Consider the following 15,131-nt stretch of genomic DNA (forward strand, 5'->3'; position numbering starts at 1 on the left):
TTTTTTTAACAAAGACAGAGAGAGAGTCAGAGAAAGGATAGACAGGGACAGACAGACAGGAACGGAGACAGATGAGAAGCATCAATCATCAGTTTTTCGTTGCAACACCTTAGTTGTTCATTGATTGCTTTCTCATATGTGCCTTGACCATGGGGCTACAGCAGACCAAGTAACCCCTTGCTTGAGCCAGCAACCTTGGGTTCAATCTGGTGAGCATTTTGCTCAAGCCAGATGAGTCCATGCTCAAGCTGGTGACCTCAGGGTCTCAAACCTGGGTCCTTCTGCATTCCAGTCCAATGTTTTATCCACTGCACCACCGCCTGGTCAGGTCTGGTGGCCTAATTTTAGCACAGTCAACATCTGGCCATGAGAGCAGGTAGAAGTGACCAATTTTCCTACTGAAACCTGAGCTCATTCCTCTGTGGTATTTGTGTCAGAGTTCTGATGAACACATTTTCTATTATGTAGATTTCCCAATGTTCCAAAATCCAGTTGTCTTTTTCCAACCTATCAGGCTAACACAGCAATTCTCAACCTGTGGGTCACGACCCAGGCGGGGGTCGAACGACCAAAACACAGGGGTCGCCTAAAGCCATCGGAAAATACATATTTATTATACAATACATTTTTAAATAAAATATGTATTTCCGATGGCTTTAGGGGACCCCTGTGTTTTGGTCATTGGACCCCCACCGGGGTCGCGACCCACAGGTTGAGAACCGCTGGGCTAACAGATGACCTTGATCACTACACCAGCACTTACTAAGTTTATTCTAAGACTCCAGAGGATTTACATGAGGTCGTTGGTTTGCCAGGTGTTATCAACTGGCAGCAACATTTGCAGATGCAAGGTGAGAGCATGTTTGGGGCCACTCGTGGGAAAGACATGAGACTGGTAATGAAAGGGGAGAGGTGAATTTCTGGTACTAGGGTGGCTTTTGTGTGGCAGGTATACCAGTCAACCAATGACAGGGGAAAAGAAGCTTATGCAAACTTATGCATCTGTGGATGAGGTCAAGGTTAAAGTTTATTAAAAAACAAACAAACCACACAAGGTATGCAGCTCAAGCCATATGATGCAAGAAGGAATAAAACTTCTGGTGTAATCCAAGGCCAGGGCCAAGGCAAGGGAAATTCCTCAAAAATTAAAAAAACACCTTATTAATAAGACATTGATGATTTCTCATAAGATTGATGATTGCTCACATATATGTACATTTTGGGGGGCCACTGATATTTCTTCTATGAATTACTTATTACCATTGCCAGTATTGCTTTAGCTTGTTTATCTTTTGTGCTTTTGTTTTTCTATATTTATTTCGTTTTGCAATATGAGTCACACATCACAAACTTCACCCTTTTACAGTGTACACTTTCGTGGTTATAAGTGTATTCATAAAGTTTGTCTCGTGTGGTCACAACAGTTTCTGATCAGTTAGCTTTGTGGTCAACCAAGTGGTTTCCTTCAATGACTGGAACCAGTACTCTCCCCGCCTTTGCAGAAAGATTCTGCCTTTGTGTGGAGGCGTGTCTTCAATGTGCAGGCGGGCAGCGCGCCTCCACTTTAACCATCACTTTCTGTGTGTGGACGGCCTCAAGGTCAGGCAGAGGTGAGGGCTTAGATCCTTCTCTGTGATTTCCTGGGCATGCACATAATCCTAGGCATGTACATACCCCTATACACATGTAGTCTTCTAGATTTCTTAGATATAATTAGAAGACTCAGATCCTATAAAGAAAAACTCTGAGAAGGCTGCTTGGGGCCGTTCCAAGTCCATTCTGCCCTTTCCAGTAGCTCCTAGGCTGCAGGTTTTCACCGAGATCATAAGGCTGTTGGTTAACATGATTCTGAAAAGCTGGAGAAATGGTGACGGGGAAACAGTGATGGGGATAGGACAAGTTACAGCCCCATAAAGCTAATCATTCTTACCAAGAGCCAGCCATTTTCTGGAATTAAATACTCCTTGATTTGATGCATACTTTGGGTTAATTTTGGAACATGACAAAGTTCTCTGAAGGAATTTTTTTTTACCCACTTCTTTGCACTCTACTTCTCCTTAACTCCCCCTCCCTTTTTCCCCTGGGCCTTTTTCTTGGTGGAAAATGATTATTTTTTTTTACCTTTAGAAGATTATAATATAAAATGGAAATAAATGAACTTATTTAACTCTACCATTAAAGAAAATGTCCACATCAGAGCCCTTCTCAACTGCTTAACCCAATTCAAGGTTTCCATGGTTCTCTACTACACATTGTTGCCTTTGCATCATTCAGGAGCAAAACAACTCTTCCCTTAAGGTCAATGACCTTCTTATGCTAGCAGCTGTGCAAAAAACAAACAAACAAACAAACAAACAAACAAAAAACAACCCCTAACCTCCCTCCCCAACTATTTGAAAGAATATAGACTTAGACGAATGGGAGTCCCCCAGAAAGGTATGAGTAAAATGATGGAGGAGTTCACAGGAGAGAGAAGTCATTTTCAAATTGGACATTTTAGGGAAGGCTCTATGATAGGAGACGCTTTGGAGAATGGTTTTGAATAATGTGTTATTTTTAAGCTCTGGCAGTGAAAAGAGCATGGGAAAAGAGAGTAGAGGGTAGGAGATGGGAGCAGGTCCTGGAGCAGGAAGGGTGGGGAACTGGAGAGGAGAAGGGACTCCATCTGACATAGAGACGATAATATCATTTTGAGACCTGCTGAGATTCCCTAGAGACCATGAAACTGTAAGAAGGGGTTAAGGGTTTCTGCTGGACGTTTTCTTTAAAGAATAAGGTTATGAACTTTTACAGGTTACAGAGCACCCTGACCGAAAGCATGCCGATTGCTTGTGAACATGTCTGCAAGATAGGCTGGTCAGGTGTTTTGTGACTTGACTGAGTGAGTCACAACCACTTCAAGGTAAAACAAAAGGATCTTACAAACCCCATCTTCTTTCTAATACAGCTGCTTAGATCATGCTGCCTCCTGTTTCTCTAACAGGAGCCTCCTCCTACCTCTGCAAGTCAAGAGTCTATCTTACACGGATCTGTAGCTACTTTCACTTTATCCTTTACACACCTCGAATTTTCTCAGAATGAGTTGACTTATGTGATGGCACTGGTGATCTCCATCTCTTTCCTTAGACGCTTTACTTATGAGGTGTGCACAGTTAGGAATCATCTGTTCTGTTCACCCTCATAGCTGCACCAGCACAGTGCCTAACACTGTGCTCTGCAAAGGTTTGCGGTATGCGTGGGTTCTGCCATCCAATCTTCTCACTCAACATTCATACTCTTTCTGTCTCCCTTTTTAAATTGCACTGACACTGCTTTGTAACATCCTATGAGTTTCAGGTGTACGGTGTTATAATTTGGCACCTGTATACATGACAGCGCTCTCACCACCAAAGGTTTGGTTTCCATCTGTCAGTATACAGCTGACTCCATTTACCATTTTGCCTCCCTCATCCCCAACCCTTTCTGTCTGGTAATCAATAACCTATAGTCTGCATCTATTAGGTTTGTTTTGTTCATTTTTAAAAAATATCTCACTCATGAGTGAAATCATACAGTATTTGGCTTTCTCCATCTGACTGAGTTCACTTGCTTCCTGCCCTCATATTATTTAGGTTGTGCATTGTATTTCTCATGATTTAATATAAAGCTTAAGAAATGACCTGGGAAAGGATGACCTGTTGAAAAGACAGGCCACTGTCCAGAGAAAAAAACAAAAAACAAAAAAAGCCAGAGAGTAAAATCAGAGTGCTACACAAAATGTTACCACCTCCTGGCCAATTGGCCAGGGTCAATGAGCCAGACTTCCAGGAAGAGCAAGATAGGACAACACGTGACTGATCATGAAGTGCGCTGAAGGTCCTGCGGTGAGGGGCATGGGCCTCTGGACAACGTCCTCCCGAGGAAACGAAGGGACTCTGTGAGGGCTGAGCGTAAGGACAGAGGCCGTCCTGTGCGTCACCCAGCACTGTCTTTCCCCAGTGCTCAGAAACCGGGTCATTTCCACTGATTCCAATTGATTGTTTCTCTTTATTCACCATATGTTCCTCTTGCCACATAATCGTCCCATCCAACACCATTTTTTATTCAAGACTGCCTCACAGAGGCTCATATTTCCACTGGTTCCAGTCAGCAGGCATAGGGACAAATGACAGTTTGAAGCACACTTTGCGCATGGCGTGGTTGGCTCTATCCACATGAGAATACATGGGGAAGTTAAATTTCTCCAGAGCCTGGACCTGGGCCCTGATGACTTGAAAAACAAGACCGTGTCTTCGGTACTCAGGCATGGTGCCCGCCATTCGCAGCTCTCCTGTCTGGTCCATCAGGTCCCAGGACACAGGAGTCCCCTCGGGTCCCAGCACACAGAAGGTGGGGAAGTTCTGGATACAGCGCTTGATGAATCTCTGGCTCTTCTCATTGCCGCCAAAACTCCAGAATTTATCCACCAGGGCAGCATGGGTGACATCCAGGGATGAGAGTTTGAACATTTCTTGGTTGCTATTGAGAATGAAGAAAAATAACAGCCCATAATAGCATACATATGGGGAAGTATTATATTTGTTTCCCTCCAGATAATCCCAGGAGGCAAATTGTAGCCAGGCTGCTTGTGTTCATCAACTGACTACTTGTGTGATTTGGAGCTGATGACTTCATCTCTCCCTTTCTTTTGTCATCTAATAAATATGAATGAGAAGCACACCTGCCTCCTAGAATCATTATGAGGCTTACAGGAGCCCATGGATATCAGTGCTGGAACCAGTACCGAGGAGAGAACAAGCACCCCAGAGAAATAAGCTGCAATTGCTTCACTTGGCCTTGAACATAACCTCCAAGCTGGATAGGGCAAGTGTTCTTATCTTCCTTTTACCCAGAAGGGAAAGGTTTCAGAGCAAATAAACAAGTGCTCCAAACCAGAGGCGAGCAATCCGTAAAGTCAGAGCTGAGAACCATGGACTCTTAGAATACTGGCGGCGAAGGGCCCCTGGCCACTGTGGGGATGCTCAAGTCCATAGGGGGCAGTGATGTGGACTGCAGGTGGCCCCTGAGGTACAGAACATGATGTCTGAAGGTTTCTGCTGTGTTGTAAGGGGGCTCTGTGGGGTATCCTGAAAAGAGCCCACAGTGTAGAACTAGAAGATAGAGACTCAAGCCCCAGTTTTGCCTTGACCTTCCTTCCACGTGACCTGAACGGGCTATAGCATCATCTGAGCCTGTTTTCTGGTAGGAAAAGGGGGATAATATCTCCTACCTTGTCTATCTCATGGGATGGGCAAGAGAATCAAATGAGATTAAAGATATGGAAGAGCTTTTCTGGCATAATGTGTGATACAGTGTGACTAAAGCTTTTCCATGCATGGTAACCCAAAGAGGGTCACAGGGACGGGGAGTCTCCAGATCAAATCTCCACCATCAGTTTTTAACTCTCTTCAGTGTTCAACTAGACCTCAATGGGAGAAAAGGTAAAACTTGTTAAAAATCCTCTCTTTTGGAAATCTTCTGTTCTGTGAATTCACTAAACAGGAATTTATTCAGCATCTACTCTGTACTAGGTGCTGTTCTAATTGTGAGTCTCTATCATTGAACAAGACAGAGAAGGTATCTGCTCTGGGTTGGGGGGGGTTGCATTGTTGCATTAAGAGAGTTCAAACATCAAATAAGTATGTAAGTTGACTAAGTTAGCTAATTCCAAATGATCACAAATTGCTATAAAGAATATAAAACTGGATCATATGTGCAAAATAACTAGGAAGTGACCTTAGGTGAGTGGTTTAGCTAACACTCTTTGGTAGTGTGCCATTTGAGAAGTCCTGAATAACAAAAGAAGTCATGTGTGTAGAGTGGGCAAGGTGGAGGGGAGGCTGCGATGAGCCATGATGATTAACATCAGGAAGACCAGCGTTGTTGGGGAAGTAAGCAAAAGAGATAAGGTCTAAAATGTCAATAAATGCTGGCTCTTCTAAGGCTGTGAAGGAGTTTGGAATTATTTCAAGGTGAGATGGGAAGTAACAGAGTCTTTTAAGAAGGGAGAGATATGTTCTAATTTATAGTTTTTACAAGAAGTTTACTCTGGCTACTTTTCAGAAAAATTGGTAAAAAAAAAAAAAAGAGTCCAAGCAAGAGCTGGAAGAGAAGTTGGGAGGCATAGTGTGCTGAATGGCATGTCTACTTAAAAGATATTTCCAGCTGGAAACTAAAAATGTGACCTTCTTTTGAAAAGGGTCTTTGCAGATGTAAAGAAATTAAGGATCTCAACCTGAAATCATCTTGGACCTTAAGTCCAATGGCAATCCTTATAACAGGCAGAAGAGAAGACACATGCACAGAGGAGAAGGCCATGTGAGTGTAAAATCAGAGACTCGAGTGATGCAGCCACAAGCCAAGGAATGCTTAGAGCTACCAGAAGCTGGAAGAGGCAAAGAAGGATTCTCTCCTACAGGCTTTAAAGGGAACACTGGCTTGCCAACACCCTCCCTTCAGACTTCCAGCCTCTATTTATTCTCTGTGAGAGAATAGCTTTCTGTGGTTTTCAGCCACCTCAGTTTGAGGTGATTTTTTTTGCAGCAGTCAGAAAACCAATACACGAACTCCTGCAGCAGTGACAGAGCTGAGCAAAGCAGAGTGGCTTCTGTCAAACTTACAGAATTGTTGTGGAATTGTATGCAGCACCATCAGGTGATAACTTCTGGGCATCCAGCAGGGAAGGAACCAATTTCTTTGCTGTTCCAGAGAGCATAAAGAGGATGCATTGTTTTAGCTTGACCTGGCCGGATTTAATAGCTGCAAGATTTTTTATCACTTCATCCAGGCTAGACTGTGAACCTAAACGAAGGAAGTGAGAAATAACCTGAGATATTACTGTTTCTTTTTAATGTCAGGGAAACAGCCTAAGAGATGAAAAATTTGTGGGTTTAGAGTCCTCAAAACTCGTGCTTGATTATGACATGGGCTCTGTAAGATAATGCTTAAATCACTTTCAGATTTTTTAAATTTAAAATTGGGATACCACTGTATAATGAACAAAATAAACTAACAAGCAAAATAGAGACAGACTCATAAATAGAGAGCAGGCTGACAACTGTTGGGTGGGGGTGGGAGATGGGTATAAGAAGGTGGAGGAAATGAGAAAAAAGGAAAAGAAAAAAACTAAAAAAAAAATTGGGATAACACTATAATTCCTGAACATGTCACTGTACACTTATGGCTATCAAAAGAGATGAGGTATAGGCCCTGGCCGGTTGGCTGAGTGGTAGAGCGTCGGCCTGGAGTGCAGAAGTCCCGGGTTTGATTCCCGGCTAGGGCACACAGGAGAAGCGCCCATCTGCTTCTCCACCCCTCCCCCTCTCCTTCCTCTCTGTCTCTCTCTTCCCCTCCCGCAGCCGAGGCTCCATTGGAGCAAAGATGGCCTGGGTACTGGAGATGGCTCCTTGGCCTCTGCCCCAGGTGCTAGAGTGGCTCTGGTCGCAACAGAGCGATGACCCGGAGGGGCAGAGCATCGCCCCCTGGTGGGCAGAGCGTCGCCCCCTCGTGGGCATGCCGGGTGGATCCCGGTTGGGCGCATGTGGGAGTCTGTCTGACTGTCTCTCCCCATTTCCAGCTTCAGAAAAATACAAAAAAAAAAAAAAAAAAAGAGATGAGGTATAAATGTGATGACCAAAATTTATCCAACAATTTCTATACATTCTATGCAGTAGATTGGTGCTACAATAACCTCGAGAGGTTCTTTTATTTTCCTCACTATCCTGATTTTTCCTCCTGGCTTACAACTCTGGGCTTAACCGTGCAACTTGCTCTAGCCAGTGGAACAGTAGTAAATGTAATCTAATAGGAAGCCTGAAAAGGGACGGTGCCCTAAATCTTGCCCTCTCTCTCTTTTTCTTTAATTTAAATTTTATTTTTCTTGGCTTCTCTTCCTGCTTTTGAAAATGACATCTCTACATGGCCCACTCCACTTCCACCAGCACAGTCAACAGCTAGCACAGACAAACCCAGCATCAGCAGCCAGGCCCGGGGCTGTGGCTAACTCTCCTACTGGCTCACAGATAACCCCTGCTGATTGCGGCCACATGGGCGAGCCCAGGAGCGACTAGCTGAAGAATCACCCAGCTGAGTCCTGTCTAAATTGCTTCCCCAAGAAATTCTGAGCTAATAAATTATTGCTGTTAGAAGTCATTGTTTTGTAATGGTTTGAAAACCAACTGGTAACACCAGACACAGCTAATGCTAAGCATCTCTCAGGCAAGACCTCATATTATCTTCAAATGGCTCTATGTTTTGAGTACCACCATCATCCTCATTTTTACCCATAAGGAAACTGATCCACGGAGAGGATGCTACTTGCCCTAGATCACATAACTAACAACAGGCCCAACGAGATCACAATCACAAGATCACATTCTTAGGTAGCTTGGTTCCAGGGAACATATTTTTAACCACCAGATTTCTCCTTTGTAAATATGACAGAATGATAAAATAAAAACAAGAGGGGGGAATTCTGCTCCTTATATGGTTGCCCCTTCACAGACCTTGGAAAAATAAATCATGAGTCATTATTATTATTATTATTATTATTATTATTTTGTTACAGAGACAGAGAGAGATAGAGAGAGGGATAGACAGACAGGAAGAGAGAGAGATGAGAAGCATCAGTTCTTTGTTGTGGCAGCAGGGGGTTACAGCAGACCAAGTGACTCCTTGTTCAAGCCAGTGGCCTTGGGGCTCAAGCTGGTGAGCCTTGCTTAAACCAGATGAGCTTGCACTGAAGCACGTGAGCTCTGGGTTTCGAACCTGGGTCCTCTGCGTCCTAGTTTGATGCTCTATCCAGTACGCCACCTCCTGGTTAGGTTAAGTCTTTAGCTCTTAAGACATTGTATTACTCATGACTTCTTTTAGAAACCCCATATATTGCCATTTTCAGATTCTAATTCACCGTGAAGGTGGCGGCAGCTGAGAGCAAGAATGGCCAGCAGGTGGAGTGTGTGGGGCTTTACGTAAAGACATATGGAATGATGTAAGGGTGTCATTCAAAGTGAAAAGCGACCCTATAGGAGTAGACATGGAAGATCCCAACAACTGACACACATCCCAGTCCCCTTACTTTGGATCTGCAAGTGCTGTTTCCAGTTGATGACTTCTGGTGAGCCAAGGAATTCCTGACAGTTCTTGGGGTCCTTGGAGTAGATTTGGTAAGTATTGGTGTAATGATCAAGGTCATCTGTCATCTCCTGTTTGGTTTGGGAAAAATAGAATCAACCAAAATGTTTGTATTTCCTGATTGCAATAACTGTTTTCCATATCCCATTATATAATAGTATGATTTTTAAAAAAATACTAAAGTATTAGGTTTTTTTTTCCTGCTTAATGAATTGCCTTTATTAGGAATTATTTATATTACAAGATCAAGTCAAAACTTCCTTACTCAATTAATAATAAAAAATTACCAGAACAAAACTTTTTTTATGTGCCTTGACCAGGCAAGCCCAGGGTTTCAAACTGGTAACCTCAGCATTCCAGGTTGATGCTTTATCCACTGCACCACCACTGGTCAGGCTCAAGGCTGGTGTTTTTAAAAGGTAGGAAATAATTTTTTCCTTTAGGTTAAGAGTTAAAAATGAACTAGGGTCTGTTTTACTACAATAAAGATGTCTAGCCTTGGAGATGTTCTTTTAACATCTTCAACAAAAGGTATGACTTTTGTCTGTGCCATCAACATACCCTTAAATTAGCATAACCTTCAATTAAGTGCCTCTGTTCCCATAAACCAGATGCAAAAAAATAACAAAGTGTGGTCTACAGCATCACCAGGATGCAGTCTGGTGTCCGCTCTTGAAAACAAACTAAAACAATGAATGAGTATGAAGATGTGTCATGTACAGTTTCATCAGCTGTGTTATACCTTTAAAAAAAATTTTAGCTTTCAATTACAGTTGACACTCAGTATTATTTTATATTAGTTTCAGCTGTATAGCATAGCGGTTAGACAATCATTATCTCATTCATTCTCCTGTTGCTGCACATTTCACAACATTCTGTAATTTATTTGTGGACTTGCCTGTATTCTCCTCCAGGCTGTGGACTTTCTGAGGACAGGGACTTGGTAATCATCCCTGTGATTTATTTCTATATACCCAGGGTCTCCCACACATCCAGGTGTGTGATAGGGACCTAGCAAACACAAATATGACCACCATTTTATGAAGCATCTGGATGGAACCTTACCTTCTCTTGAGGACGAACAACCACTGTGTTAAAATCAGGCCACTTGTCCACCAGGGCCTTTAGCTTGAATGGGTTTCCCTGGTTCATGTGAAAGACGGTCCCATAAACCTATAGTATCCCAAGAAAATGAGAGTGTCACTATACAAGGGCTGGCAAGGTAGGCTTACAGTCTTTCATATGAGAAAAGACATGGAGGTTATGATTATTGCAAGTTTTATTAACTCTGTGTTTTGTATACCCACAACTATAGATGGAATTTTGTCCATCCTTGTATTAGAAAGGAATGGTGAAGTACCTTGCTTGATCAGGACAGGGTTATTTCTATAATCATGGAATTTTGGAATTTTATAGTGCTCTAATGAGCACTTCTGCCAAACAATTTTATGTTATAGATTTTTACCCCAGTAAATATCTTTCTTAAAAATATACTCATTTTGTAAAACATTCAGACCAATATAATTAATGAATAAAAATCATAGACTCTCCATAGTAGAATTTAATAAACCCAAAACTATTGTGATGTGTGCCAAGTATACCTCAATTATAAAAAAGGCTAAAAATCTTTCAATGCATTTACTTCTATTCATTTAAACACACAACAAATTTTACAAAATGCAACATTTCAGATATGTGAGATTTTGAAATGTTTTCCCTAATTGAGTAAATACATTCTAGTCATCTTTTTCAATAAATAATAATAATTTTAATGACTGTAGAGTGTTCTGTGATATGGATGAACCAACATTCATTTTTTAAACTTGTAATTTAACTCACACCAATTAGCCAAGAGAATGCAAAGAAGCTCCATAGTCTACCTCATTTACAAAGAGGTGATGTGAACTAAGTGAGGTGCAGCATGAGTGAATTTCTGCCACAAAACAGATGCTCAGTAAAGGCTGATTCTCCTTCTCATTTCTGTCACTGGAAGACACAACCCTCTGCTTCCCTGAGATTGTCCCAGGCTCACCTTTAAGGACTCAGGGAGGCCCTTTCTCAAGGATTTTTCTAGCATCTGCAGCATCTGTGAACCCTGCAAGTGAAGCATCTGGGCAGGAATTTTAGCCTAGAGGAAGGATCAACAAACATCCAGGATGAGAAAATGCTGAACCAGTAGGAATTAGATCCACACACGTTTACCTGAAACTTAGAAGGTAACAGGTAATGTAAGTCTGCCCGCTTGTAAACACTGCCTGGAAGGGAGAGGGAGAGAAAGTAGAGCTGTTGCAGGAATCGAAGGAGGACAAAAATGTCCAGACACAAAGGAAGTAGGATTTATTTAGCTGGCAGAGCAGCATGACCCCAAAAGAGGCAATAAAACACAAGCTCCCCGAAGTTAGATTTCTTACATCTTATGTACCTTTACAGCTTTAGCTTTCACGTGACAAATGCCTGACTTCTTTGACTTCTTTGTCTGCAGGCCTACGTGACTTTTTTGTCTCTGGGAGGAGAGAGGGTGAGAGAGGGGGCCAGTGGGCCTGTCCTTGACTTATTACTTGTTCTTGTCTCTGGAGCTGTGAGTTCATTTCAAGGAACTGACAACAAGCAAGGTCCACAGCTGTGGTTTGTTATTTTTCAGACTTTTCTGTTTGCCTTTGCTCCCTCAGTCCTGAACACTGAGGTCATGGGCTGGAGTGTAAGACCCCAGACACTGATGGCCCCAGACCCTCCTCTCCTTCGCATTCTTCTGGTTTCTCCTCCTTCACAGCCACTCTACATTCCTAGCCTTACTATGAAGAAGGGCCCCATAAAAGTTCTGAGGAGACCACCTCATAGAGGACACTATGAAACAAGAGTAGCAGGATCTATGTTAATGCTCAAACCTTCTTTAGTGCCCTCTAATTGATGGCACTGTCACTGAAGTCCTCACTAACGCCAAGGGAGGAGACTGGCAGAACGCACACGGTTTTCTTTTAGAAATATTCACTTCACTTTGTTACAGTACCCTGAATTTTGACTAAATACACATTCATTTTTGATAGACAGAGATAGAGAGAGACAGAGAGAGGGACAGATAGGGACAGACAGGAAGGGAGAGAGATGAGAGGGATCAATTCTTCATTGCAGCAAATTAGTTGTTCATTGACTGCTTTCTCATATGTGCCTTGACCAGGGCACTAGAGCAAACTGAGTGACTCCTTGCTCAAACCAGTGACTTTGGGCTCAGGCCAGTGACCTTGGACATCAAGCCAGTGACCTTTGGGCTCAAACCAGCAATGATGGGGTCATGTCTAAGATCCCACACTCAAGCCAGTGACCCTGTGCTCAAGCTGGTGAGTTCATGCTCAAGCCAGATGAGTCTGCGCTAACACCTGCAACCTTGGGATTTGGAACCTGAGTCTTCTGCATCCCATTCTGAAGCTCTACCCACTGTGCCACTGCCTGGTCAAGCTGACACATTCATTTTAATAAACATATCCTTTAAGTTTCCTTCTGCATCTTTTGGGGTTACATTGCTGTCAGTGATTTCCCCAGTGCCACCACTAACAAACTTTGTAATCTTCAAAGAGTTACTTAGCCTCTTTGTATCATGGTTTACTCATTAGCTAGTCCTAATGAAAACACACTTTACATAGAAAACTATTGTCTTTCTCCCATCTTGCAAGATGGTGAGAGAGGAAGCTGAGAATTCAGATATTAAGGAGAAGGCACCTGAAGCCAAGAAAGCTTTGCTGGTGGCAAGGTTATGAAGGGTAGCCCAGAAGACCAAGAAGCGTATAAAGAGGAAACTCCACTGAAGTAAAAACTTCATCATAGTCAGAGGAATTGGCAGATATTCCTGATCGGCTCTGTATTCCTGGAAGGCTATGTCCCAGAGCACATATTCAGTAAATTCAGGATTGAAAAGAAAAAAGAGGAAGTTCTTGCAACTGTCACAAAACCAGTTGGTGGTGACAAGAATATTCCATAACATAACTCCAAAGTAGTTAAACTTTAGAAATTGCCTATATATTATTCTAGTGAAGATGTGCCTACAAAGGTGGAATTTCTGGGTTCAAAGGAAAGCTTATTTTTTTTTCTTTTTTTAAAGAGATGAGAAGCATCAATCATTAGTTTTTCATTGCGCATTGCAACACCTTAGTTGTTCATTGATTGCTTTCTCATATGTGCCTTTACCGCAGGCCTTCAGCAGACTGAGTAACCCCTTGCTCGAGCCAGCGACCTTGGGTCCAAGCCGGTGAGCTTTTGCTCAAACCAGATGAGCCCACGCTCAAGCTGGTGACCTCGGGGTCTCGAACCTGGGTCCTCGGCATCACAGTCCAACGCTCTACCCACTGCACCACCGCCTGGTCAGGCAGGAAAGCTTATTTTTTATCTTTAAAAAATACTTAAGCCTGACCAGGAGGGGGCACAATGGATAGAACATTGAACTGGGACATGGAGAACCCAGGTTCAAAATGCCGAGGTTGCCGGTCTGAGCGCAGGCTCATCAGCTTGAGTGCAGAGTTGCTGGCATGAACGTGGGATCATAGACATGACCCCATGGTCTCTGGCTTGAGCCCAAAGGTTGCTGGCATAAAGCCCAAGGTTTCTGGCTTGAGCTCAAGGTTGTTGGCTTGAGCAAGGGATCACTCGCTCTGCTGTAGCCCCCTGGTCAAGGCACATATGAGAAAGCACTTAATGAGTGCAGAAATCAAAAGATATATGCAGACAAATGAAAATGACAATACGACATATCAGAATCTATGGGATGCAGCAAAAGCAGTGATAAGAGGGAAGTTCATATCACTTCAGGCATATATGAACAAACAAGAGAGAGCCCAAGTGAACCACTTAACTTCACACCTTAAGGAACTAGAAAAAGAAGAACAAAGACAACCCAAAACCAGCCGAAGAAAGGAGATAATAAAAATCAGAGCAGAAATAAATGAAATAGAGAACAGAAAAACTATAAAAAAAATTAATAGAACAATGAGCTGATTCTTTGAAAAGATCAACAAAATTGACAAACCCTTGGCAAGACTTACCAAGGAAAAAAGGGAAAGAACTCATATAAACAAAATCTAAAATGAAAGAGAAAAAATCACCACGGACACCGTAGATATACAAAGAATTATTGTAGAATACTATGAAAAACTTTATGCCACTAAATTCAACAACCTAGAGGAAATGGATAAATTCCTAGAACAATACAACCTTCCTAGACTGAGTCAAGAAGAAGCAGAAAGTCTAAACAGACCTATTAGTAGAGAAGAAATAGAAAAAAACATTAAAAACCTCCCCAAAAATAAAAGTCCAGGCCCAGATGGCTATACCAGCGAATTTTATCAAACATTCAAAGAAGACTTGGTTCCTATTCTACTCAAAGTCTTCCAAAAAATTGAAGAAGAAGCAATACTTCCAAACACATTTTATGAGGCCAACATAACCCTCATACCAAAACCAGGCAAGGATGGCACAAAAAAAGAAAACTACAGACCAGTATCTCTAATAAATACAGATGCTAAAATACTAAACAAAATGCTAGCAAATTGAATACAACAACATATTAAAAAAATAATACATCATGATCAAGTGGGGTTCATCCCAGAATCTCAAGGATGGTTCAACATACATAAAACGGTTAACGTAATATACCATATCAACAAAACTAAGAACAAAAACCACATGATCTTATCAATAGACGCAGAAAAGGCTTTCAATAAAATACAACACAATTTTATGTTTAAGACTCTCAACAAAATGGGTATAGAAGGAAAATATCTCAACATGATAAAGGCCATATATGATAAACCATCAGCTAACATCATATTAAATGGCACAAAACTGAAGGCTTTCCCCCTTAAATCAGGAACAAGTCAGGGTTGTCCACTCTCTCCACTCTTATTTAATGTGGTACTAGAGGTTCTAGCCAGAGCAATCAGACAAGACAAAAAAATAAAAGGCATCCATATTGGGAAAGAAGAAGTAAAGGTATC

The 15,131-nt window shown here is 42.1% G+C and overlaps 1 protein-coding gene across 6 annotated transcripts in view; it reads right to left on the reverse strand.

The window, feature by feature from the left end:
* Positions 1 to 1,009: 1,009 nt before the first annotated feature.
* Positions 1,010 to 15,131, reverse strand: part of LOC136318749 (glycine N-acyltransferase-like) — a 31,816-nt gene continuing 17,694 nt past the window's right edge. For 5 of the 6 annotated variants that reach the window (XM_066251583.1, XM_066251582.1, XM_066251581.1 and 2 more), the window contains 5 exons: positions 11,183 to 11,278; positions 10,216 to 10,323; positions 9,095 to 9,221; positions 6,639 to 6,819; positions 1,010 to 4,497 (listed from right to left, as the gene is read on the reverse strand). In XM_066251583.1, coding sequence (XP_066107680.1) covers positions 4,095 to 4,497; positions 6,639 to 6,819; positions 9,095 to 9,221; positions 10,216 to 10,323; positions 11,183 to 11,278 — 915 coding nt within the window. In that variant the 3' untranslated portion in view covers positions 1,010 to 4,094. The remainder of the gene's footprint in view (positions 4,498 to 6,638; positions 6,820 to 9,094; positions 9,222 to 10,215; positions 10,324 to 11,182; positions 11,279 to 15,131) is intronic. The other variant, XM_066251584.1, reaches the window with a different exon arrangement.

This window comes from Saccopteryx bilineata, chromosome 1 (genome assembly GCF_036850765.1).
Source record: "Saccopteryx bilineata isolate mSacBil1 chromosome 1, mSacBil1_pri_phased_curated, whole genome shotgun sequence".
NCBI classification, from domain to species: Eukaryota; Metazoa; Chordata; class Mammalia; order Chiroptera; family Emballonuridae; genus Saccopteryx; species Saccopteryx bilineata.